This window comes from Martes martes, assembly GCF_963455335.1.
Source record: "Martes martes genome assembly, chromosome: 14".
NCBI classification, from domain to species: Eukaryota; Metazoa; Chordata; class Mammalia; order Carnivora; family Mustelidae; genus Martes; species Martes martes.
In genome coordinates, this window is record NC_137902.1 from 62979319 (window position 1) to 63003752 (window position 24434).

The following is a 24434-nucleotide window of genomic DNA, read 5'->3' on the forward strand; positions in this document are numbered from 1 at the left end:
TGTCTTGGCCAATCCTCATGAGAACCATGGGAAACAGATATTGTCGTTCTTATATTCGAGATGAGAAAGTTCAGTCAAGTTAACTAAATAAACAGCAACAACAGAACAAACAAGAAAGCAGACCAAGCATTATGCATAATGGGAGTAAATTTCCTCAATACCTATTATCTATTATACAGAGGTGAGCAGACAGCAGTGATGGTGGAATGGTGGCTTCGTTTCTCAGGCCACAGGTAGCTTCTAGCTCAACATCCCATCACTGAAACAGAGAGCAGCGACAGGAGGTGAACCAAGTTTATTCCAGACTCTTCCACTAACACATTTATGCTCCGAGTCCCAATAACACTATTTCCACATCTGTAATAATGGGCTTGTGTTATTTCCCTCCAGCCACTCAAAGGACTCTTGGAGGAACAAGAAGAATCACACTTACCAGCAAAATGCTACTGTGCAATTGGGGAAGGATGTGGGGCACTGGTGTGAAAGATGACCCATAAAACCTTCATAATCTCCAACCAAAGGCTGCATCTCCATGGATTAGTGGCTTTGTGTTCTGTAGGCTATTTTACCAGCAAATCCATCAAATCCAGTAGGCTGTAGAATGAGCTGCTCTGAATGCTAGCCTTCAACGTCTCATCGAGTTCAAACAACACCAGTGTGGCAAACAGTGTGGACATGCTTAAGCCTTCTCTACCCTCCTCCAAGTTAAAGACCATCCAGGAAGCTGTCCTGAGCACCCTGGACATAATTACTAACTTTTTTCAGCTGCATATTGTCTTCATAACACAGCTAGCTCCATATTCTTCTAGTCATAATTTGTTTCATGAATTGGTTCATGTATATTTACTAACTCTCCCAAAGAGGCTGGGTTCCTCAGTGTGCCTAGGGCATAGTTCAAGGCAGAACAGCTATCACTTAAAATAAATATTTGTGGCTTGACTGGCAGATCAGAAATAGACCTCTTGACTTTGTACAAAAGTACCATGCTTCTTAATTTTGTGAGTGAGGCTTCCCTTCCCTTGATTACTGTGACATCTCACTATCTGTCTCTATTTTTAGAGTCACAACTATCTTATCCTTCTTTCTCTGTCCCCTTTTCCTGAACAAGAGTTCACTGTTTCTGACGTGATGCTCTAGCCTCTCCCCACCTCGTAAGCAACTGACCAATCCCGTTGGCACTTCAGTATTTCATTCTTCTGGTATTAGAATACGTCTCGAAATGTGGCAATGGCCTGCCCACATGGGTATAAATATGCCATTTGCTCAAGCTGGGTGTGAGTAGACTGAAGAGGACTCCATGTTACGTATACATGGAACCCTAAAGGCAGCATCCTTATGCCAGGGCTGTCAATTGTATACTGTGAATTGTATACTGTGATGGCTGAAGGAGGCACTGTGGGAGAAGGTCCCTCACTGAAATTTAAGGAGCAAACCTGTGGACAGTCTGAACTGATGAATAGTCTAATAAGTATCTCGTTACTTGCAAACATTCGACTATCTAGTAGCAAAGCATGTCCAAAGGGCAGTGTTACTTTAATGAACAGATAAATGTTACCCATAGCAACAGGCTGAAATTCTCAAAACAAGTCTTCTCTGACTCATCCACCACCATGTTTCTGCTACCATGTATTGGGGAAGGGGTGGGAGATTGCCCCAATGTATCAGAAGTCCAGGCAGAAGAAAGAGATAAACACAGAGGCATGTCTCTGGCTTATTCCCAGTATTTCCTTGATCTAGAGACCTCACCTAAACTCTTAAGAGAATAGATGGTTTTCAATGCTGGCTCAGTGGGTTCTGCTGCTGATTTGGTCAATGAACAAATTTAACCTTGTACTCCAGTGACAGGAGAGTTGTGTGGATTGTTCACATTGAGGGGTTTTTGCCTGTTTGTTTTTAGTTTAAATTTTAAGTCAACTTCCTTGCCAGAAAGTATGCTCCCTATTCCTTTCCATCATTTTAGTCCTTTATAAGACCCAGGGAATTGTTGTCCTAGGAAAATACATTGATTTTAATGTTCCTTTGATGATGGCCCTCAAATCATAGCAAGTCTAGAGCCAAAACCACAGATGAGGGATCATGGTGGCTGAGGCGACACAGGGAAAGCAGGAAGGTTTTCGAAGGCCCTCGGACCCTAGCGGGTTAAAATAAAGCTGGAGTGCCCCTTAGCTGGAGAGTCATATGCTGTCTAGAGCATCTCATCCACAGAATGGGTTTGAGAAACCCCAGAAAGCGGTGTTCGGAGGAGGCTGGAGCTCATCTAGTGCAGTCTGCTGGACTATACCAACCAACTTCATTATATAAGCTCTGCTCATATCACAAAGAACAAATTCCATTTCAGGGGGAAAAAAAAGAGGATTAAAGAGCCTGGGGCAGAGGGAATTTGCTCTGGGGTTTCAGAGCTACCAGAATCGTTAGAGAATGTGAAATTTACAAGAACTGAAAAGAGCTATGTGATATTGGGTTTTATTTCTACTTTTCCCAAAAGGAGAAAATTACAAATCATTAATAACTTCCCTTCCTGACTCCTCTCTCTATGTTGTGTCATCTTCCCAATTACTGTGATTGTGCTGATGGCGCCAGTTCCTTGAAGGCCCAGCTATAAAATATATGGACTAATTGTCGAACAAAACCCGGGAGCTATTAACACCCCAGCGGTGCAGCCCTTCTGGTCGGACTCTATTATATCTACACCACTGGGTTTGTACAGCTCCATCGCGGGCCTTGAAATGCTGAAATAAATTAACTCCTTTATTTAGACATAAACATCACATCACACCCCAGAAGGAGCCAGAATGGACATTTCTGGTTCGCACATTCAGTCCAGGGCAAAGAGAGACACTTCCCTGTAAATATCGCTAACCACAATCTGAATTTTCTAATTTCAGAAACCCCTTCCTCCAACAGAGTAATATTTATAGAAAATGAAATTTGGGTTTTCAGTTATGCCAACTTTCTCTTTCATATTCAAATGCTACATATATTCCAGAACATGTTTACAGAATTTTCCCATATTTCTAAATAAATACACAAAAGAAGTTCTGAAATATACACATTTTAAAGATGACTTTGCACACAGCAGCTTACTCCCAGATGTTTTACATTTTGAATTTCTCAATAAATGAATAACATGCTAGGAAAGCAAACACGGGCTGACAGTATTTAGTCTAAGTTTTTTAAACGGTGTAACATATGTAGCTAAAAACAATTGTCAATAACTATATTTCACTCTGAGCAGTTATTAAAGAATTTGAAATGAGCATTTGCTGGGTTCAGCACTGAGTTCTTACAAATGCAGTTTTTAGGCTGATTTTCATTGTTTTGAGTTTCTCGCAGCCACACGGCAGCAACAGTTCTTGTCTTCTATCTTCTGAGTTATATATATGTGTGTATCTATATTCATGTGACAAGCCCATGATCCCAGTTCACTGCCACAAGTGCTCATTAACAAGCCTCACAGCCCACAGTCAGTGCTGCAAGCTTTGAACCAGTTCCAGAACGAGGGCTACAGCAAATGGCAGCCTGGCCTTTTCACTTCTTCCCGTTTATATATATATATATATATATATATATATATATATATATATATAATGTACACACACATATAAAAAAATGCAGAAAACTCCCAATAACTGCTCCTTTCACACCTTTATATCTCCTTTATAAATTCGTAATATTCACTCATTAAATCTCAAACTTTGCTACATTCTTATGTAATGCTTAATTCTCTTCTCTGGGGTTGGCTTGTGAAATGTCTTTAATTAAAAAAGCTAAAAGCACTCTAAATCTGGATGGCAGACTCATTTCCAGGGCATTCAGGCATGTTGTCTAATTTTAAAACTCTGACAGGATACATGTAAATTTATGCAAGTTTCATAAAAGTCACAATTTCCTCCTTGAATTCAAGCTAAAGAAAATGCCCCCGAGCTCTTTGCAAAGCTGTTTGTTTTACTGGAAAGCTCATTTTGCCCATTGTGTTGGAGGTGATTATTGTAAAGAATATCCAGTGTCAGAATCCCATCAATCCACCAAGAATTAAGGAGTTAAGTTTCCCTCCTATTGATCAAACAGGCTCTTTGATCACTATTTTATGGCTCTTTAAACACAGATGGGGGTGGGGAGGGGGGAAAATATTATCATGCAAATTATTTTGGTTGACAGTAATTAAGAAATTATATGTTAAGAAAATCAGTAATTGTTCACATGAGTCACTAATGTGTTTTCATTCTTTGTCAAACTTTCTGGCACGCCCTTCCTTTCTTGCTTTAAATAAGCAAGGACTGGAAAATATGCACAGTATTTGGAACCCAGGGGAGTGACATATTAATTCAAAGTTTGCTTGGACGTGGAGCTTTGTGGAAACTCAGACGAGTTCCCATCCTTCTTGTTTCTACCACCCTTCACCCAAGACTTATCTCCAGAATGTTGGGGTAGCCCCTGCGGCTGTGGGAGGCGGGGTCTCCTACAGGCTGGGACTCTCCTCCCTTCTTCAGAAGGCCATAACTGGAAGACCCAGGGGTTATGAAATCTATAAGAATAACCACAAAATGGGGGAATGAAAACCAGCTCAGCCATGGGCAATTAACTAGTCCTTGCTAATTCTGTGGCTCCCCAGAAGCAAATCTTCACTCTGAATTAAACCTTTGCCAAAGTTTGTTTTGGAAAGGCCTTAAATCCACGGAAAAGGGACTAACCCGGTGTGATGGAAGGCTCCCTCCCGAACAGGGCTGGGACACCTTCACATGAACTCAGGTTAGCTTACAAATCACCCATCCCTAAAAGAGCACACACTAAAATTACATTTGTTTTTATTGAAAGACAGCCTCAAGTGCTGACATGTAGTGTATGACATGTGATACATAGTAATACTCTTAAACCAGTTCTGACATAATATCTCCGGCGGCCTAATAACCACAAATGATTGCTTTAGTTAAGAACTAGCCAGAAGCAAAATAGATCCGTGTAAAAGTAGCTTGAACCATAAATACCTCAACAATATTTTATGTCACTTTGTAAAAGTTAAAGGAGTCCTATAATAATTAACAACAAAAACGCCATGTTCTTTACTATTGTGTGTTGGTTGTGAAAGGTTATTTCACAGTCCCGAGGCTGCCAGTGCCGTAAATTATGCAGGCACCAAGAAGCATTAAGGAGAAATAATAGCAATTTAAACGAAGGCTGACGTAATTCATGATAAACAGTCATTGGAAAATATTACAATGTTGTCTTTTTTGAGTGGGTTTAATCAGAAGAATGTGACCATATTCTAACATAAACCACTTCTCTTTTCCATTGTGCTAGCACTTGGAATGTTGGCACTCACCCTGGCTGCAAGGTTCTTATTCACAATAATTGCTGAATCCAGGGCTCTAACACCTCCAGGGAACCTAACAATGTAAATTTGGTATTCTGATTGATGGAAGGAGCTTCCAAGACAAAGCTCAAAAGCTCTGGGCTGCATGGTGGTCCAAAAGGGGGACTGAAATTGGAGATGCATGTAGCCAGGATAACTTAAAGAATATATATCAAAAAGATGGCTAAGTAATGGGAACGCTGAAGAATCTCTTTATGGTCACGTCCAATAGAACCTGGAGAGGTGGTCTAAAGCCGGCAGCTGTTATGATAAAAGCAAACCTTTGTCACAAATTGTTCTGGCTGAACTGTAAATACAGCAGAACATTAAGAAGCAAATATGATGAGAAAGACCAAACCTGCCAACTTTCATTAATGCAAAGTATCGCCAGGTCAGTATCACAGACGTGATCACGGGGTATGGCGGCCAAGCAGATGTTTAGATCTGAACACACACAAATAATTGTTAAATTTAATATGGGGTAGGGGGGAGGGGAATTCTGTGCAATAAAAAAACTGACTGGGAGGAGGTTATTTGTTTATTTTTTTAACCAAAAAAAAAATAAATAAATAAATAAAATAAAAGGCAGCAATCTCAGAAACACGCCAACGTGGAGACTGGGCAATATTTACCTCTCTGGAATTCACCCAGCCTTTGGGAGCGTAAAGGGAATAATATTGCTATTACAACTGCAAAGCCTTCCAATGTACAGTTCATTTAAAAGTCTTTAAGCCAACTATTGATTATTCGTGTCAACGGAGGAAGGTAAGGATAAAAGAAAACACTGAAAATCCAATAGCTTATTTTTCCCAGTAGTTTCTATTTCATTCATGATCCATTCTTTCCAAAGGCCATTAAGAGCAGCAGAAGTGATTTCATTTTTTCTTCCTCCCCTTTCCTCTGCCAACCTTCGGGTGGAGGTGCTAATGAGCGGGAATAGACTCAAATGAAGGCAGAGGAGGTCTGCCTGGGAAGTCAGGGACTTGGATGATCGGCGTGGTGGGGCCCCCTGTCCCTTATAATCAGAAATTAATTGCCACCTTCCAAAGATCATTTAAAATATCCATTCTATATCAAAAAAGACTATTTTTGACTCTGGATCGCTTTTTCCAACTGAATCTATTTAAATAGTCCCCGAGGTCAAATATCTAGCCACTCCTTTAAAAATATTCTTTCAAAATATGATAAATGGCTTTCTTTGGCATTTATACTAATCAAAACGTATTTTATCTCCTCTTACCACACAAACCTTACTTTCTCTAAATAGCCCATTGCGAACATTATCAGTGAATTTTGCTCAGTGTACAAATATTTTATGTATTACAATGAGTAGCAGAACGCAAAACTTGCAAATATTTATTTTTAGACATATGGGAAAAAAAGCAATTAGAGCTAAAAATGTGAAGAATGAAGAACTCACTTAGAAGCAATTACATTGGACATGCAAACTGTTCTGCCATCAAACTTTTATTCAGATGCCGTAGAGCATATTAAGAAATATCACTTGCGCGCACACACACACACACACACACACACACACAAGAAAATATTACTTCACAACTGAAAATATCCAATCACTATAAACAACATCTGGGGGTCATTAATAACTTACTCTGCAGCTGAATTAGCCAAATAATAAGTGGCCTGACTCAGAATTCCTAAATTTCTATTTTTGAAGGAAAAACAAAACATCATACCATGACTTATATTTGTTCCCTGGATCTACACACACGAGTCCGCATGGCGATCAATTTGCATACCCAAGCAGGGCACACGTCGTTGATGCCATTTAATCGCTATCTCGCCCGAAGTGGTGTCCTGTTTTTGTTTGGAGGAAGTTTAAAATCGTAATATTGAGTTCACTCTTTGCTCAGAGCCTTGTGTGTAATTAGCATATTTTTCAGACTGGTAAGAATCTGACCATAAGCAGCATCAGAGAAGCTTCCCATTCCAAACTACTACAAAGCCTTTCGTACGCAGCCTCATAACCCATTTCAGGAACAAGAGTACTGTTCAAATATTCCAGCCCTAAGATAAAAGAACTAACAATTTTATTGCCACACAAGCCGCTGTACTGAGACACCCTAAATATTTATACTAATGGGAGTTGAAAATAGTATCGGAGAACAAAGCCAAAATATTTCTTCCACTCATTAATAGCAAGTCTTTGGCAAGACAGATGCCAAAAAGCCAGCACTTTTCTGATTCACTGGGTCCCATCACATGGTCTGTTATTATAGGTTTCACGGGGAGTCAACAGCTTGGTCGATTTATGGGCAAGGGAAAACAGTCTTCCTGACAATTCCTATTTACATTTTTTAAAAATGTCTCTAAAACATCTCTCTGGAAAGGATCAAATTTCCATCATAATGTATGCAATCCTTATCACGTTTCTATGTCTCCAAGATCGGCGGTCTCCCCACTGACGGGATCTGACAATGATAATGTTTTTTATTGTTTAGTGGTACATATGAAAACAATGTGTGTTATGCATGATGTTGTCTTGGATTTGGGGAAATCTAGTACCTTGTCGTTTGGTCTGCATGAGGGTCAGCTAACGTTTCTGTGAAGGGTCAGAGTGGAAATACTTTCAGCCTTGAGGGGCATACTCAACTTTGCACAACAGTGGTTGTGGATGAGATGGAAGAGTGTGAGTGTGGCCTGGCTGTGTTCCAATAAAAACTCTAGAGGACGGTGATGGGCCAGATGTGACCCATGGGCCATACTATGTCCTATTCAGCATACAGTGAGAGAGGACCCAATGCACACCTGAGGAGACACTGCGCTTGACGAGGTGCCCCCGATAGGCACCAACTCACTCTCGGTCTTCCTCACGGTCGCACCTCACCTACAGCAGGGGCTCAGTCTACCTCAGGGAAGGCTGAGGTGACTGACCATGTTTAAACTCACAGGACTCGGGGCTCCGGGGTGGCTCAGTAGGTTAAGAGTCTGCCTTTGGCTCAGGTCATGATCCTGGAGTTCCAGGATCGAGCCCCGCGTCGGGTTCCCTGCTTAGTGAAGAGCCTGTTTGCCTTCTGCCCCTCACCCCACTTGTGCTCTCTCTTGCTTGCTTTCTCTCTCTCTCAAATAAATAAAATAAAATCTTAAAAAAAAAAACAAAAAAAAACCTCACAGGAATCATCACATGGCGACTGCCCAGGGGTGGGAAAACACAGACCATGCAGGTGAGCGTGAAGAATGTACTCAGCTACTATTTCTGTGGGATTTTTTTTTTTTTTTTTTTTTTTTTGTCCCTTGTGTCAAAAATTTTGAGCACAGGCTGGATTCTTGTAATCATTATGTAAGTGAATCAGAGGAGTTAACAGTTTACCAAAAAGAGAAGCACAGCACACCCTATCAGAGCACTAGCTGTAAAGTATAGAGCTGGGTTTGAATCCCAGCTCTGCCCTTGAATACTGTTGGATGACTTCCTCTTCAAGAGCTCTGAACCTCAATTTTTTTAATCCGCATAACAGGGACACCACCCACTTTAAAGTACTGTGAGAATTTAAGGAGTTGATGTATGTATAAAGTGCTTGATACATGTGAAAGTTGGCCCCACTAAACTTTCCACAGAAGTGATTAATCATCTAAAATATACACAATTCATTACATAGATAGCATTTAGGGACACAGACGATATTTAGGCACCTAACACAATGCCTGACACACAGTACGCTTTCAATAAAAGGTGTGAGTTACGGTTATTTTATTTTTTAATTAACCAGAATTCTCAGGAAATGAGCTGTCCTGCTTAGTGAATCAGGGAATAGTTACAAATTGCTATTTGTTTCCCAGACAGAACGCCAAGTATGTGAGAACAGAAAGGATCTGAAAGATCACCTGGTCTAGGGGTTCATAACCTAAGGTTGCAAAAAGTGGACAAATTCCGAAAAATACATGCAGATTTCCTATATTTGTTTGATATGTTAATTTTTGCTAACATAGTTCAAAGTCATGATGATAATGATGATAGTGATGATGTAGTCATGCACATTTGTGTTAGAAGAAAATTCATGGCTTTCTTCACATTCTCGAATGGGGCCAAGATTCTAAAAACATCTAGTCCAACCTTCCATTTCGCATATAGGACTGGAAGCCTGGAATTAACTGAGCCGCTAAAGCTTCCTATTTGGTGAGAGGATCAGATCCTGAACCCTGTTCTCTAGACTGCCAGTCAAGTGCCCTTTCAAGTACATTGTGCTTTTTCTTAATTGCTAGGTAATTAATAGCACTGGAGTGTATGCCTCCAAAATCACAGCTTTGCACCTTTTTTTTTTTTTTTTTTTGTAAGTAGGTTCTGCACTCAGCGGGGACCCCAATGTGGGGCTTGAACTCACAACCCTGGGCTGAGATCAAGAGTTGGACGCTTAACTGACTGAGCCACCCAGGCAACCCAATGGCTCTGCACTTTTACTTAAGGGAAGACTTTTTACCTGAGCTGGTGACTGCCCAGGGAACATACCCCACCTTCTGCTGCGACTTGTCACCACCCTCTAGCACATCAGCACAATCCTGGCTCAGGCATCCCGCCATCACACCTGGATGGAAGCAATTAAGGAAGGAGGAGCTGGCTGGCAGTAATCATTACACTATTGACTTCCATACCTCATTACCCCTGCCACCGACTACAGCTACAGGCATTCCTACAGCACTGAGTCCCAAACTTCAGTGTGCATCAAGTACGATTAAAATATTGGTGATAGGATGTTACAGTCCATCCAAATTCAGGAGGCTGGAGACTAAAAATCAAAATTTTAGTAAGTTCTGCAGGAGACTGAAAATCTTTGCCTGAGCTCATTCTTGCCCAAGCCCCCCAGTGTTCACTGAAGAAATTTTTTCCTGTTTGCTTTAGAGCCACACAGAAACTCTGGATCTTCATTCTGGACCCTGGGTTCTCAGCATCCTCAGACTTAGCTCTAGAAGGTCCAGCTGGAAGGCCTGATTGTGGGTAAGCACAGAGCTGGCTCTAATTAGCCCACAGCTCTGCTATTGCTTAGAAGGGAAATAATTCTGGCAATAAGAGATTCTTGGAATTTATCCGAAAGAAACCATCAAAATGCTGATTTTTTATATATGAAGATGTTCATTACAAAAAAAAAAGATGTTCATTACAGTGTTAATTATACATCTTACATTTAAGCAACAAAACTAAAAACCCTGGAAGAAATGAAAACAAACTTCTACTAGAAAGGGATTATGTAAACTCTGATAAAGTCATTTGATGCAGTAGTATGCAACTGTTAAAATGCTGCTTGTAAAACTGTTTGTAATAATATAGGGAAATGTTCATTTTACAATGACTAAAATTTTATGATATAGCAATCGCATATATAAAATATTCTCAAGTAAATAAAAATGCTTTGGAAAAAGTCTGAAAGGAATTGATAAACCCTGATGAGATTACGGGTGGTATTTAGGCAGGCAATATCAAAGAGTGGATAAGCATACCAGCTTTGAAGCTAGACAGACCTGATCTGGAATCAAGCCTGACCACTTACTGGCTGTGTGACTTTGGGCTGATGTGACCTTTCTTAGCTTCTGCTTCTTGCCCTGCGAAGTGACGGTTAATATGAGATTTCGTACAGGGGCGCTCTAAGGAGTAAGTGAGATCACGTATGGACAGGACTTAGCATAAGGTCTGACATATGGTACACGTTCACAGAAGAGTGGCAATTATTATTATTATTATACTTGTCCTTTCCATAATGGAAATAATTGCATAATGAGAAAAATATTTTGAAAAACATATGGGCTGTTTTTTACTAATTTTTCCCCTCCTTGAAACACAGTAAAAGGGGATGAAGGACTGGGAGCATCTGGTTGGCTGAAAATCACTGTTGACTAGGGTTTGTTGCACAGGATCTCATGGCTGTGAGGCCATGCCCTTCAGGACCGGGCCCCATTTTGGGGGGATGGCCTCAAGAGCACAGATCTGGAAGCTGATGTCCATGTCCCATCATGGTCTTACCACTCCTGCACTCAGGAGGAGTGCTGACTTTCCCCATCAGTTCTTCAACTTCCCAAGGGGGTCATGGACACCAGTCCTTGAGGTTCTACACGGTTGTTTAGGAGAAAGACACTGAAGATGGGCTGATGGCCATTTGAAAAGTAGGAGAACACCTGTCCATGGAAAGGACATTCCTCTCGTGAGTTGTAAATGGCGGGGCTGAGGGTGGGCTGAGCGGTTGCTGGGTTGGGACCAGTGAGGCCACACTCTCTCTGCTCTCTGAAGCTACCTCCTGATCTCAGCTCCAGCAGATGACACTGGTACCAATGGTCAGCAAGAAATGTAATGGGGGCTCCCAATAGCCCTTTTGTTCTGGTCCTGACATACTTCAACTTCCTTTCGTTCGACAACTATGGGATAGAATGCATTCTCAATAGCATGGGACCTGTGATCTGCTCTGTGATAAAGACAGACCTCAAAAGAACCCACTTCCACCAACATCCTTTCTCTTTTGGAAGGTATCTGTGCTGGGGGATGGGACAGTATAGTTTCTGGCACTCTGTGTGATATTTTTCTTAAAATATCTCCTATTTCAAAGACCTAATGTTCATGTCTGGAACTGTGAGGAAGAAAGTGTGACATGTTCAACCCTGTATGTTGTGAACGGGCTTCATCCAAAGATGGAGCTCTCCTCCACGGAGCTCTCCTGGAAGCCAGAAGGCCTCATCCTCATCGACATATGCCATGGAGCAGGCCAGTGATCCACAAATGATCCTCTGGGTGTAAGTGCCACCCACCCAGTAATCTTCCTAATGATGAACATGAAACTGGTTAAGCCTTTTCTTTCCCAACATTTTCTGGTATGATTTCAACCTGAACCATGATCTACATTATGTTCCAGGTCCATATAGCCCACATGTCACTGGAACTTGTCAATGTCCTATATGCTAATGACTCTGCCACTGTTTCTTGGTTTTCACATTGAATTCTGAGATCTGTAGGTTAGAGACTGGAAAGATCAGTGTGGTGACTTCTGGATACCACTTGCCTTAATTTACAGATACTGCTTGTCTTCCTCAGGGAACACCCTTCTAGGTTGTGTAGACCCCAAGCTCTATTAAACATCATAACAAATGAACAATCTTCAACCAAAGACCTTGGCCAGTTGATGAGTAACATTCCTCTGGTTCGAAGGGGTGAGTAGATGTTGAGAAGAAAACCATGTCCTTTGAGCTAGATACTCTTCCTTGAGAATTAAATCAATTGGCAATGAGCTAAACCTTAAAGATTGAGGTCAAGAAACACTTGACACTAAGAAAGGAGAGAAAACGATGATTTGAAACCTTCTGGATTTTAGCAGGATTTTTATATCAGGGTTTCTATATCATTTCCACAAACATACGTTGATACAGAGGTGAGTAAGGCATGATTCTTACCCCCTCTAGGAGCTTAGAGTCTAGGGAAGAGAAATGCAATAGAATCCATTAACTTTAATACCAAGCAGAAGAAAAAAGCAACTTTAGAAATGTACTGAGAAACTCCAGATGACACGGAGTGAAGATGATTCTTTAGAAGCTACAATTTCAACCTAGAAGCAGCCCCTTAAACACCCAGGAAACCAACCAGGCACCTCACTCCTTTACCCCCTGCTGCAAAGTTGATGCATCCCTCCTTTTCCTTCTTATAGGCCCAAGGGGAAATTTCCAATTTAATAAGAGACAAGTCGATTTTTTCGCCCAAGAGGCTTCCCCCGGGTCCTAACCACAATGGGGCCTCTGGGAGAAGGACTCAGGAGCACCTGGTCCCTCAGGGGAAGGTGACATCTTCTAGGAAGAAAAAAATTTTGCTTGTGGAGGCTGTTTTGTTTTGGGGTGTGTGTGTGTGTGTGTGTGTGTGTGTGTGTGTGTTAAATGTCTATGCTGATAGCTAAAAAAGGCAAAGGAAACAACCTCTTTCCTTGAGCTTCAAAGTCTGGAGTATTTTCCACCTCCTCACCTGAAATAACTTCCTTCTTTTTGAATCCCTCAAGGTCCGGTTGAAGATCTACTTCCTCCCAGAGGCCTCCCCTGACATCCCAGCTCTCTTTTACATCTTTTAACTCCAGGGGCACCTACAGTTGGACCTCCTCTAGTCATTCCCTAGTGGACTGCCTTGCAGGGGCCAGTATGTGGCAAAGCTTTCCCACTTAGGAAGCCCGGCAGATATCGTCTCCTCGGAACATCAAAATTTCAGAGTAAGTCCAGAACCTTAGCCCCGTGCTCCTCTCACTTTGGGGTGGAAAAGTATGTCCCTGGGGTCAGGGGACTGGGGTGGGGGGTGCTAACTCCCACTTTGGCAACATACTGGACCTGTGACTCTGCAGAAACTATGTTATCCGGTCACTCATGGCAAGATTCAGAATTGTTAAGAAGATCACAATAATATTTGTAGTGGCCCATTACTCTACGTCTTATCTCAGCCAACTTGAATTTTTGAGTGTCTTGACAGCAGAGACCGATATTGCAACAATGCCTGGAGTTCTGCCTTCAACCGAGTCGGTTTTCAGTGAATGAATGGAAGCACCCACCAGCATTAGAACATATCAGTCTTTTTCTGCCCAAATCCCATCTGTTCTCCAGTCCTTCATGATGGCAACTGGAGAGCCAAAAAGGCCGTTCAGAAAAGAGATTCTAAGGGAGAGAATTTCTAGGCAACTTCCAAAGGGAGCATAAAGCCCAGATGATGGAATCAAGGCCCACGCCAGCCAGCGATGAGAAGATTTCCTGAGCAGGCAGCACAGTCCACTCCTGTGCCAAGAGCCTGGCTGCTTTGCCTCCTTCGAAAAGCTCATTACCCATTACCAAACCATGGCAAGCGAAATTTAATTTTAAAAAGGGAAATGATTAATGTGCTACAGGCATAAAGAAGTGACAGAAGCAGGAAAGCTTGCATACATTTCATTTTTTGAAATTAGACCTATAATTTTTTCATTAAGGGAGGATGCCAAGTTGGGAAAGCCAATGCGTTCTAAGCAGAAAATTAGAGAGAGGTGTACAGTCAGAGTCCTGTGAGCGTCGCAACCCCACACCTTAGGAAAAGCCCATACGAACGTGGGGCAGTTTACCATCTGCTCCTTTCAACCTGTGGCTCGTACAGGACTCTAGACTGATATCTGCTTCTGTGATGAGATGGGAAGCATCACTCTGGGTGTGTGTGGAAGACCACAGGGCAGCAAACGCTCCATCAGGGAGGCTGGTATAATCGGACAAGCGAGGACCATGGTTCGCCTGAAAGTCTCCTGATCCCATCCCAGTTTTCAGACTTTGAATCTTCTCCACCATTCCTTTCCTAACCCCTCCCCCACACACCGATCTCTCTAAATCCTACAGAACCCCTTGCACCTTCAATATCTAGAGAGCTGGTGATCAGTTATCTGTTCCTAGGACACTGGATCTCAGGAAGCCGGAAAGACCTTCCTGAGCCAGGTCGAAGCTGAGAGGCAATCTCGTGTGACTGTTAAGAGCATGGATACTGAGCCAGACTGTCTAGGTTCAAAAACTGGTTTTGCCACTTGATAGCGAGGTCACTTGGCTGGGCTGAATTGTCCTTATCTGGAAAATGGGGGAGAGCAAGGATACTGACACACGGCATGCACATATCCATTCCCTCGTGTAACCGGTATTTATTACACACCTTCCGTGTGGCCAGTCTTGGTCTGGTCCCTGGGTACATGGCTGTGGACATGCTCTGAAAGAGCCTGCATTGTAGCCCAGGTGGGGACAGACCATAAATGTGTAAAGAAACGAATACGAGAGTTAATTTCAGATAGTGATAAGTTCCAGGAAGATAATTATAGGTTGGGTGATGGAGTGGAACAAGACTCGTGCAAAGGAGAAAGTCAGAGAAGACTTCTCTGGGGAGCAGACATTTGAGCTGAGACTGGAATGATGAGAGGGAGCCAGACCCAAGATATCTGGGGAAACACATTCCATGCAGAAGGACAAACAAACAAGTATTTCTGGAATGAGCGGATGTTGAATGATTTTTTAGTAGCAAATGATACCTCATGTCCCTAGGAGTCTGTGTAGGTATGAAATAATTCTGTAAATGTGTTTTGAGGAGCCACTATGGACTTGATGCGTGGTTAAGGTTGTGTTGGGTCGTACAAGAGGTACAAGGAGATTTAGTTAACGAGGAGTACTTAACAGTACTTGCCATCTACCGTCTAAGTGTTTGATCCCCACAGCTCTGTGAGGTATGGTCTATACCCACGACATATGGTCCATGGCCATCCCATATTTTCTCCCCACACACGATATTGTAAGATCATTAGGAGTGTAAATTTTTCTGTCTTGTTCACAACTGTGTGCACAGGGACCAGAACAGCACTTGGCACACAGCAGGTATGTGATAGATGTTGGTGGACCCCAGATAGCCTCTCCTATAGTCCAGGGAACTTTAATCAATTCAATTCCCTTGACACGACAGAATGAAGGGGCTTAGAGGGTATCTTTGGCAACAAGAGGATTTTAAAAATCAAGCGAATACAGGCTTATTCTGAACTTCATTCTACCATTCCTATCCCTAACTAGCATTTTTGCCTGTGATTTTTCAATTCTTTCCTGTAGTATGTGTGTGTGTGTACGTGTGAATTGATAAAAATATCTGTTTCACCCTAGAGAGGAATATGTTGATCTTGCTAATGTAATGGGATCTAACTTTCTTGCTTTTCTAAATGAAATGCTAGGTGAGATATTAGCCAATATAGACACAAATCCTTTCTTCTGGAGTGAACAAGGGTTTATTGTACCCATGAGTCCAAACAGTTTTTAATAGCCCATTGAGTCCCCTCCCCTCAGCTACAGAAAGAGTCCAGAGTTATAGAAAAGAAAAGAAATAGAAGTAGAAAAGAAATTATTTTGGAATTATTTGGAAAAGAAATTTCCAAAAATAGAAAAGAAATTCATGAATCCTAGCCATTCCATATATCCTGACTGAAAATTAGTTTAGAGTAACAACATAAAAATTCTGTTTGTTAACACTCAAGAGAGATAGTACCCTAGCTTCCAACGCCTCTGTCCAAGGAGGTCTGCCCCCCAGCCCTCTTTGGGTCTCCGTGTCCTGGAAGCCAAGGCCATATGTTAATCATCAGGTCCTATCAAGCACATCCCATATACCACTACCAGCAGATTTATCTGGGTTCAGTTGACTGCACTGCATGATGAACTTAAGCATTCCTCTGTCCCTCCTTGGGCAGCACATGCAACAAAGAGAAGGTACCAAGCATGGTTTTGGTTAGACCATTCTCTAGCGATAAACAGAATCCCTAGAAAATGTCCAAGACAAAGCAGTCCTCTAAGAGAGACCTCTGGAGGTTAAGGACTTCTGCATAAACAGCAATATACAGGAAGCCCGACTCCTTTCCCACTCAGCTTCAATTAAAGAGAAACATCTGCCTTGTTATCATCTGGGAGATCGGTGGGCACCGCAGGCAGGCAGGCAGAGAAAGTCTGAATGTGGACAGGGGCCAGGAACAAGGCCATTTGATCATCGAAATCCACTGTGACCATGAAACCTACTTAGGCAAGGAAAAAAAAATGTTTACTCACTTACAAATTCCCATGATCCTTAACAAAACAACTGCCTTTCCTTTCATTTCCAGCAAAACATGTGATGTTTAGAGGGGAAGAGGCAGAGTCCAGCTTGTCCTCTAGGCTTCAAAATAATTTTACACATCCTGAATCTTCCTTCATAAATAGTCAAGGTTTCATCTCCTCTTCTGTTTCCTTCTCTCCCTTGGCTTTTTTCTTCTTTTGTCTATAACATCATTATTTCACTCAACAGGAAAACAGAAAGGGAAAGTTCAGTGCAGAGTCAGAAAAGCTTCTTAAAAACGTAATGTAAAAGTAGAAAACTTTTCTTTTCCATTAAGGTTCTAGGAAGAGTCCCAGAGCCTTAGAGAAATGGTTCCTTTATTATTTACAGAGTGAGATCGGTTTGGATGATTGTAAGCTGTCCAAGGCCTAAGATTGTAATAGAAACGAGTAGAGAATCTTCATTGATCATGAGGACTGTTTTTTTCATCAAGCGAATACAGACTTAGTCTAAGCTTGGTGATGAGCCATTTCTACCCAGTTTGAAAGACGGGATAAGTGAGGGGCCTTATGTCACTTGCCCGGAGGAACATCAAATCAGACACGTGAGCCTTGATTCATATCAGGCGATTTGCAAGCCCAGCACTTGCGCTCCCAGCCCCCACCCCCCGCCCAGACTGTGCTATCCTACCTGGGCTTCAGCAAGACACATGTTTCAGTACTGATGTAGCCACTGTCTCCCTAAGGGTCATCAGAGCTCTTGGTTTCTTGCACGTGGACCAAATGCCAAGACGGCAGCCCATCTCATCTCCGCTCTTTTCAGGTGAATTACCACATCCTTCCTTGAACCCCATACCATTCCTTTGTCAAGGAACATCCCCACCACCACACACACACACCCTGACTCCAAAGAACTCAGAAGCATGACTTTTGTCTCTTCGCAACTCAAAACTCAGACTAAAATAAGCCATATCTTTTATTACTTCTTTAATCAACCATGTCTTCATTCACTTAGTTCAACTCACATTTAAGGACTGATTTTGTCTCATTTATATGTATTGGGTCGATCTTATATCTCTCTGGTAAAAGCTAGTACCTTAAAGTTGTCCATTCATCTACGGTACTGCACACGCCTGTTTGGATTCAGCTGTCAACGCTTCGCACATGTGAAATCAGCCCGTGTGTTATTAAGGTAAACATTGTGCATTACAAACTGGTGGACATTTTATTGTTCTAACAGGGAAAACAGACAAAATGTTTGCATGTGTGTCTGTTTTCTCTGCAGAGCACAGACAATAACACAATATACATGACGGTATCTGTTTTATAAAAGAGGAATCAAATTATAAGAAGCGGTAAAAGCGAGGTGGGGGGTGGTGGAAGAATGCCTCATGTTTGAAGATTCTAACAGGACAGTGGGGGCAGGAATTACGTGTAGGGTAAAGATTCCTACGAGAAAAACTGTCATTCCTGATGTCACTTTCCCCTCATTATTATTATAATCTCATTTCCTAATTGCATGCGCTACACAGCCAGTCTTCACAATGCTTTCATGGGGGAGTCTGTTGCTTTAGGTTTAAGAACAGTCAATTCTCTTGCGCTGAGAAAAGAGCACACGGCCTTTAAGAGCATTGTAACTGACAAGACGGAAGGATTCAGGCAGGATGTCGAGGCTGAGGCTTTTCAATCACCTGTCATTAATATGATTCAATTTATGCTTATGTCATAGGTTTAGACATTGCACAGTGCTGTAAAGCAGGGAAGGGACTTGAATAAAATACAGGGAAGAAAGCAGATGGTACGCTATCAAAACCCTTCAAGCCTAAAATAACCTTTCCCAAGTAAGGAGGATAGTTAATTAAAACCAGGATATATTTACTCTATTCTGAATATCTCAATGTAAATAAAAATCAAAATGACACCACTGTAATGTGGGACTAAATGATGAAATTTCATCTATTCTATTTTTCTTTAATAGTTTCTAATCAAACTTTTCATTAAACAGCTTCATAAAATTCCACAGAGAATTTATTTATAGGGATTCGCTGTAGATTTAAAAGCCTTACTTTTATTATTCAATTAAACTTGTTATTCAGTGGACAACATTGAAACAATGGGGGGGAGCGGGAAGGGGGGAGGTGTCTGAGCCGTTGGGAAAGGTGGTCACACGGAGAAAATGTGGCTCATCCTTGCCCAGGAAAGCCCAGTTCCAGTTCCAGAGGCACTGCCTGGGATTGTCCCAGCCTTGGTCCACAGACTGAAACTCATGTTCCCCAGGTAGAGAGGGCACCAGACCATTTATTAAGGGTAAACAAACCTAGGGGAGGCCAACAGTTGACCCACGGTGAAGGCAGCCGTTCCCAACATGGAGAGTCAGGACATGAATTATAAGTGATCCAAAACTTTTCTATTAGCCTTTCTCCCTGACTTTTTTAAAAACCAGACCCAGTCCTGCCTTTTTCATGAAGCTCTCCCTGACCCCTCCCATGATCACCCCCCCCACCCCGCGCCCCCACCCCCACCAGCCCCACTGCTAAATTCCTCCTGTGCTTGCTTTCTACAACACTCACCGAATACTTAATCATTGACTTTCTTGCAACATTAGTTAACCTTTCAGGTGCGTTAATCCTGTCTTCCCCAATTAGATTTTTAAATCCTCCAAACAAGCAAGAACTGTGTTTTATTTATCTTTTGAACACCCTCTCCCGCCCCCCTTCCATAATCCCATTTAATAGAAGAAAGCAAAAAATATATTAGTTAATAAAATAAACATTATTTAATCATAGGAAAGCAGACACTGTCCTTTTGCGAAGGGCCTTGCAGGTACTTTATGGCAATTTATGAATTTCATGTGTCAAAAGTGTAGCTGCTAAATGCTATAAACTCTTTGCCATCAGGTCCACCATTCATCCACCTGGTGATATGGTTAATAAAATTTGATTTTTACAGCCTAGGCATACTGTTACCTAAATTACATTTGACCAATTACTGAGTCGCCAAAAGTGTGGTACAGAATATATACTGTGTAGAAAATTCATCTGTGGGCCCCCTGGCACCCGCGGTAATCTGACAGAAGTGTTTTGGTCATCTGGCAGTGTTTCATATTAGGAACATTTGTTTAATGCTAGTCACTAATTAAATTTATGTTCTTCTACCAAATGTTAGTTGGTTGGAGAAATCCAACCCCACGTTTTAACAAACCCTTTCACCCATGTTGATTTCAAATACAACCAGTTGGAGGTTTAAAAGGGTGTTCTCCGGAAATTTAGTTGGAGGACCAAGAGTGGAAGGTGGGGGAGGAATGTTGGCGAAGGTGTTCAAATCAGGTCAAAAATAAGATTTGGGGGGGGGGGGGTTCAGTTACTAAAACGAAATACTACATGAAGTGCAAACTATCTGAAGTACAGACTCCACGAAAAGAAAAACTAATATTCTAATTATTAAACTAACCATCTAAAAGCTCTTTAAAGGTACCTTTATTCCAAAAGAAAGTTTCCACTTTAAGAGGCTGGAGAAGAAAAACAGCATTAAAATTAGCTTTACCAGAAGAAAAGTTCAGGAAAACATTCAAAAGTCAGATGCCCATGTTTGTGGAGAACATTTAAAACTAATTTAGTAACTCTTAACAACCATTGTGATCATTGTTAAATTGGAACTTCTTTCTATTACCAATTCCAGACGCAACAGCTTTGAAGCTCAATGACTAATAACTCTTAAATTAGCCAAAAAGGTTAAAACATTTTTCATTATGTTACATTATGATACCCTAACTCTGACTACTCTTAAATGAGGGAAAGCATTCTTTCAGTTTTATTTTGTGTCAGGAATTTACAGACCTCTTGAGTGGCAAGCAGGACAGAGGGTTTGGGAGTAGGGGATATGAGAGAAAAACAAAACAAAACACAAAAATACCCTGAAAACAGAAATTAAACACCCTGAAATTAAAAAGGGATGATTTGTAAATGCAGATCCAGAAAGAGAGGGCATTTTTTGAAAAGGTGTATTGGATACATTCACCTACATGACTACAATAGTTGAGTATTAAAAATATGACACTAAATTCTTCTTGGAAGTAGGAATAAATAACTTGTATAAAGGCTACTGTTCTCTTCTAGACTGACAGTCATCTGGTAAGGCAGAGTTGGGAAAGGCATCCGAAAAAAAGTTTATAAGGAAAAAGATGCCATGTCTGATGAACCGAGGTCCCCTTCCTCTTTCCCCCTCTTCCTTCTTGGATCATCTCTTCATGACACTCTTACTTACAAGCCCTCTGCAGCCCGTAAGGGGCTGCTGGGTCACAAATAATCAGAGTACGGAGGCCACGGTGGATTTCCTAAACCGTGCTGAGGCCTGTGACAATTGAGCAGAAAAATCTGAACCTGAATAATCCACAAACTGGGGAGGCTTGGGAAAACCTTAACCGACAGAATCAAGGACTGTTCCGATATTCTGACTCAAAGTGACCCCATCAATGCTCTCTCTGGGCCATGGGTCTCAGCCTCTTGTCCTCCCAGATCCCCAAGAAAGATTTCAGCATGGGTCAGCCATCACAGTGGTCACACCAGGGTGGCCAATCCCAAAGCAGGGGGTAGGGTGAGGTGGGGGGGGGGGTCTCATGCCTCTGTAAGTACAGGAATTTCCAAGGAATATGTCTAGCTGGGTAAAGCACCCCCAGGGTATTCTGATATCCCTGCCCAGCCTGTTGAGAACCACTGATATGATCCAATCTCTTCAACAAACAGATGAGAAACTGAAGATGTGAGAGATGTGAGCCTGGCTTGCCTCCAGCCATTCACTGCGTCATGCAAAGTCTCCCAAACCTATGATATATCTTCGCCTGTGCGTCTATCTATAGAGACACATGACCGATCAGCTAGGAGAGATGCAGACAAAATTATGTGTGCATATATCCATCTCTGGGAGTATAAAGATATATATATAGATAGATATCTGAATATAGATAGATATATAAATATCTATACATATTTTTATACACTGTGCCCACCAAAGATGGATATATATGTGTATCCATACATGTACATGAAAAAATCAAGGGGCGTAGGGATCTATCATCAATCTTTTTGTTCACCTTATAGTACTGAAGTGGCTACAATGGGTGCATTTTTATAGTTCCTTATCACACTGAAAAGAGAAAGATCAGTTTAAAAAAAAAAAAACAAAACAAAAAAAAACAAGCCAGTATCTGAATAGTTGAAGCCTTTTAAGAAAGAACGAACATGAAAGCTTCCTGTCCTAAAGTCCAATTTCAAGGTCGACCAAGCAACTTCAGACCCTATACTGAACAACAAATTCTAAATAATCTCCCTTGACCCTAGCAAACAGAGGCCGCCCAGGAGGCAATGGTGCTTTATGCCATGACAATTTGGGGGAGGGGAAGGAGCGGGTGAAAATAAGCCTTGCTCCCCATCGCGGCTCTGCACAAGAACCCAAAACAAGGAAACACACACACACACACACAAGTTTCATGTAGGAAAACAAACAAAAGACTCACCAAACTCATCGCATATACTCTCATTTTCAATGAGAGTTGGGTGGTCGAAGGTGTCCCGACAGTACAGGATCTGAGGGTTCTTGCTGACCACGGCGATGCCCCCCAGGGCTAGCGCGAACTGGTCCGTTAGAATGGAAGATGGTTTATCCTGGATGCGCTTTAGCATCGATCGGTACCGGCAGTACTGAGGGTAGCTGAGCACGATCACGTTTGTTTCTTCCTCATCCTCCCCTAGACAAGAGAAAACACTTCCGTTACCCTCTTGCCTCCCACAGAGCCGTCATGACCGTGGCCTAATTGCGGTGGTCACTCTGTTTTGTCATGAAAACGTGTCTTCCGTGAGACCCTGACACCGGTTAGTCTTTCTCCCAGTCTGGGGACACCAGCATTCTCCCAGCCCCATCTCACCACCCCGGTTCCACTAAAGGGACCTCTGGTTACCGGCAGGGAAGAGGAAAGGTGGAGAGAAGAAAGAGTCGGGGCGACCCCCAGAGACAGACGAAGCAAGGTTTGGGTCATCAGCAAGCAGCAGAACCAAAAAACTGTTTTTCCAAGGGTCTGATATATATATTTCAAGCATTAAAGTCATCATCACAGGAAAAATTGGAATTTTGTTGAGCTGCTTTCTACATATTTCCAGTCTGCTCTTTCTTTAGACTGTCTAATCTTTCAGTGCTAGAAGGCCCTGGAAGGGTCATCTGGCCCCAGAGAGGCGACCATAAGTTCAGATAGCAGCATCAACTAATCTGGTGGTGGTTAGGGCTGTCGACAAATATTTCTGGTTCTTTACGGTCTTGTGGAAAGACCATGCATGCCTCCTGTCCCATGGCAGTCAAGTGGCCCTGTGACTTGTTGGGGCCAATAAAATAGGACAGAAGTGAGTGGTGACTTTAGGGGCCAGTGTCTGACTGACAACATTCTCTCTTTCTCTTTGTCCTGCACACCTGTAATGACTCAGAGAGCGGCTGAGCTGCCACTCGGGGTCTTGGAGCAAGAATCACACGGAGCAGAGCCCCTTGTTGGTCGGAAATGGACACAGAACACAAGCACAAAAGAAACCTTCATTGTTTTAAGTGAGGCTGTGATCTGGGGGTTATTCGTTTTTGCAGCATGATCTAACCCTGCTTGATTGATCCATCCACTCCCCTGCCCTCCCCCCTTCCCATGCTCCCTATCTTCTAATGTGCCTCAAACCCATCTGGTAACTTGGCACAACTCCGAGAACCATGCTGAGAGGACTCCCCAAGCGTCCTGTGACAGCTCCATCAGAACCAGCTTAGCTCAGAACGTTTCAGCAACTTTCACGTAGCTCCCTTTTACAATGATCTTACCGCTTATCTACACCTCTCGATATTAAGCACTTATTTATAAAAACCAGATTCGGCCTAGAGGACCCCTTCCTTCATCTTGAGCTTGAGGAATGGCAAAAGCTCCCCTCTGATAGCCTGCCACCTGGATCACGTCAAGCCGAATCTCGGCTCCATGACCTAGTCTGCCATCACTCCCTATAACCACACCATCGGGGCGTTTGTGAGCAATTCCCAGATATGTCACTGGCTTATCCAAAGGGAAAACGCTCAATATTTTGAGTCCTTACCATGCTGCAGGGAATTGCACAAGACAGTTGTTAAGGATACCAACATTATCGTGGCCATCTGGTAACCAGTGGGAGACAAATGAGTAAGGACAGAATAAATGATGGAATATAACCAGGACCCGCGGAAGGTGTGCATGTGACCTTCTCAGATAGGAGGCCAATACCCAGATGTATCTCTAATTATGTTCACTTAGTTCCTCCGGCTGGAGGCTTCTCCAAGAATGGAGATGTTTCGCTGCTTTCAAGAGGACATCTTTTAACAGTTTACGTTTCTTAGACGCCTGCCTGGTCTACGGGCAGCCACTTTGTCAGCTGGCGTATTTAATTACAAGGAAATATATTTATATTGAATGCAAGTCCCCAGATGAAGTTCAGTTTTTAAATGCTGATATATGTCCCAAGACATTTCGGGTTGAGATTTTTACTGCAGACCAAGACACAAGTTGACACTT

The 24434-nt window shown here is 42.3% G+C and overlaps 1 protein-coding gene across 1 annotated transcript in view; it reads right to left on the reverse strand.

Annotated features, from left to right (window-relative positions):
* ARID5B (AT-rich interaction domain 5B) overlaps window positions 1-24434 on the reverse strand; it is a 174676-nt gene that overhangs the window by 65586 nt on the left and 84656 nt on the right. The window contains exon 4 of the mRNA XM_080823419.1: window positions 22386-22616. Within this exon, the coding sequence (XP_080679545.1) occupies window positions 22386-22616 (231 nt within the window). The remainder of the gene's footprint in view (window positions 1-22385; window positions 22617-24434) is intronic.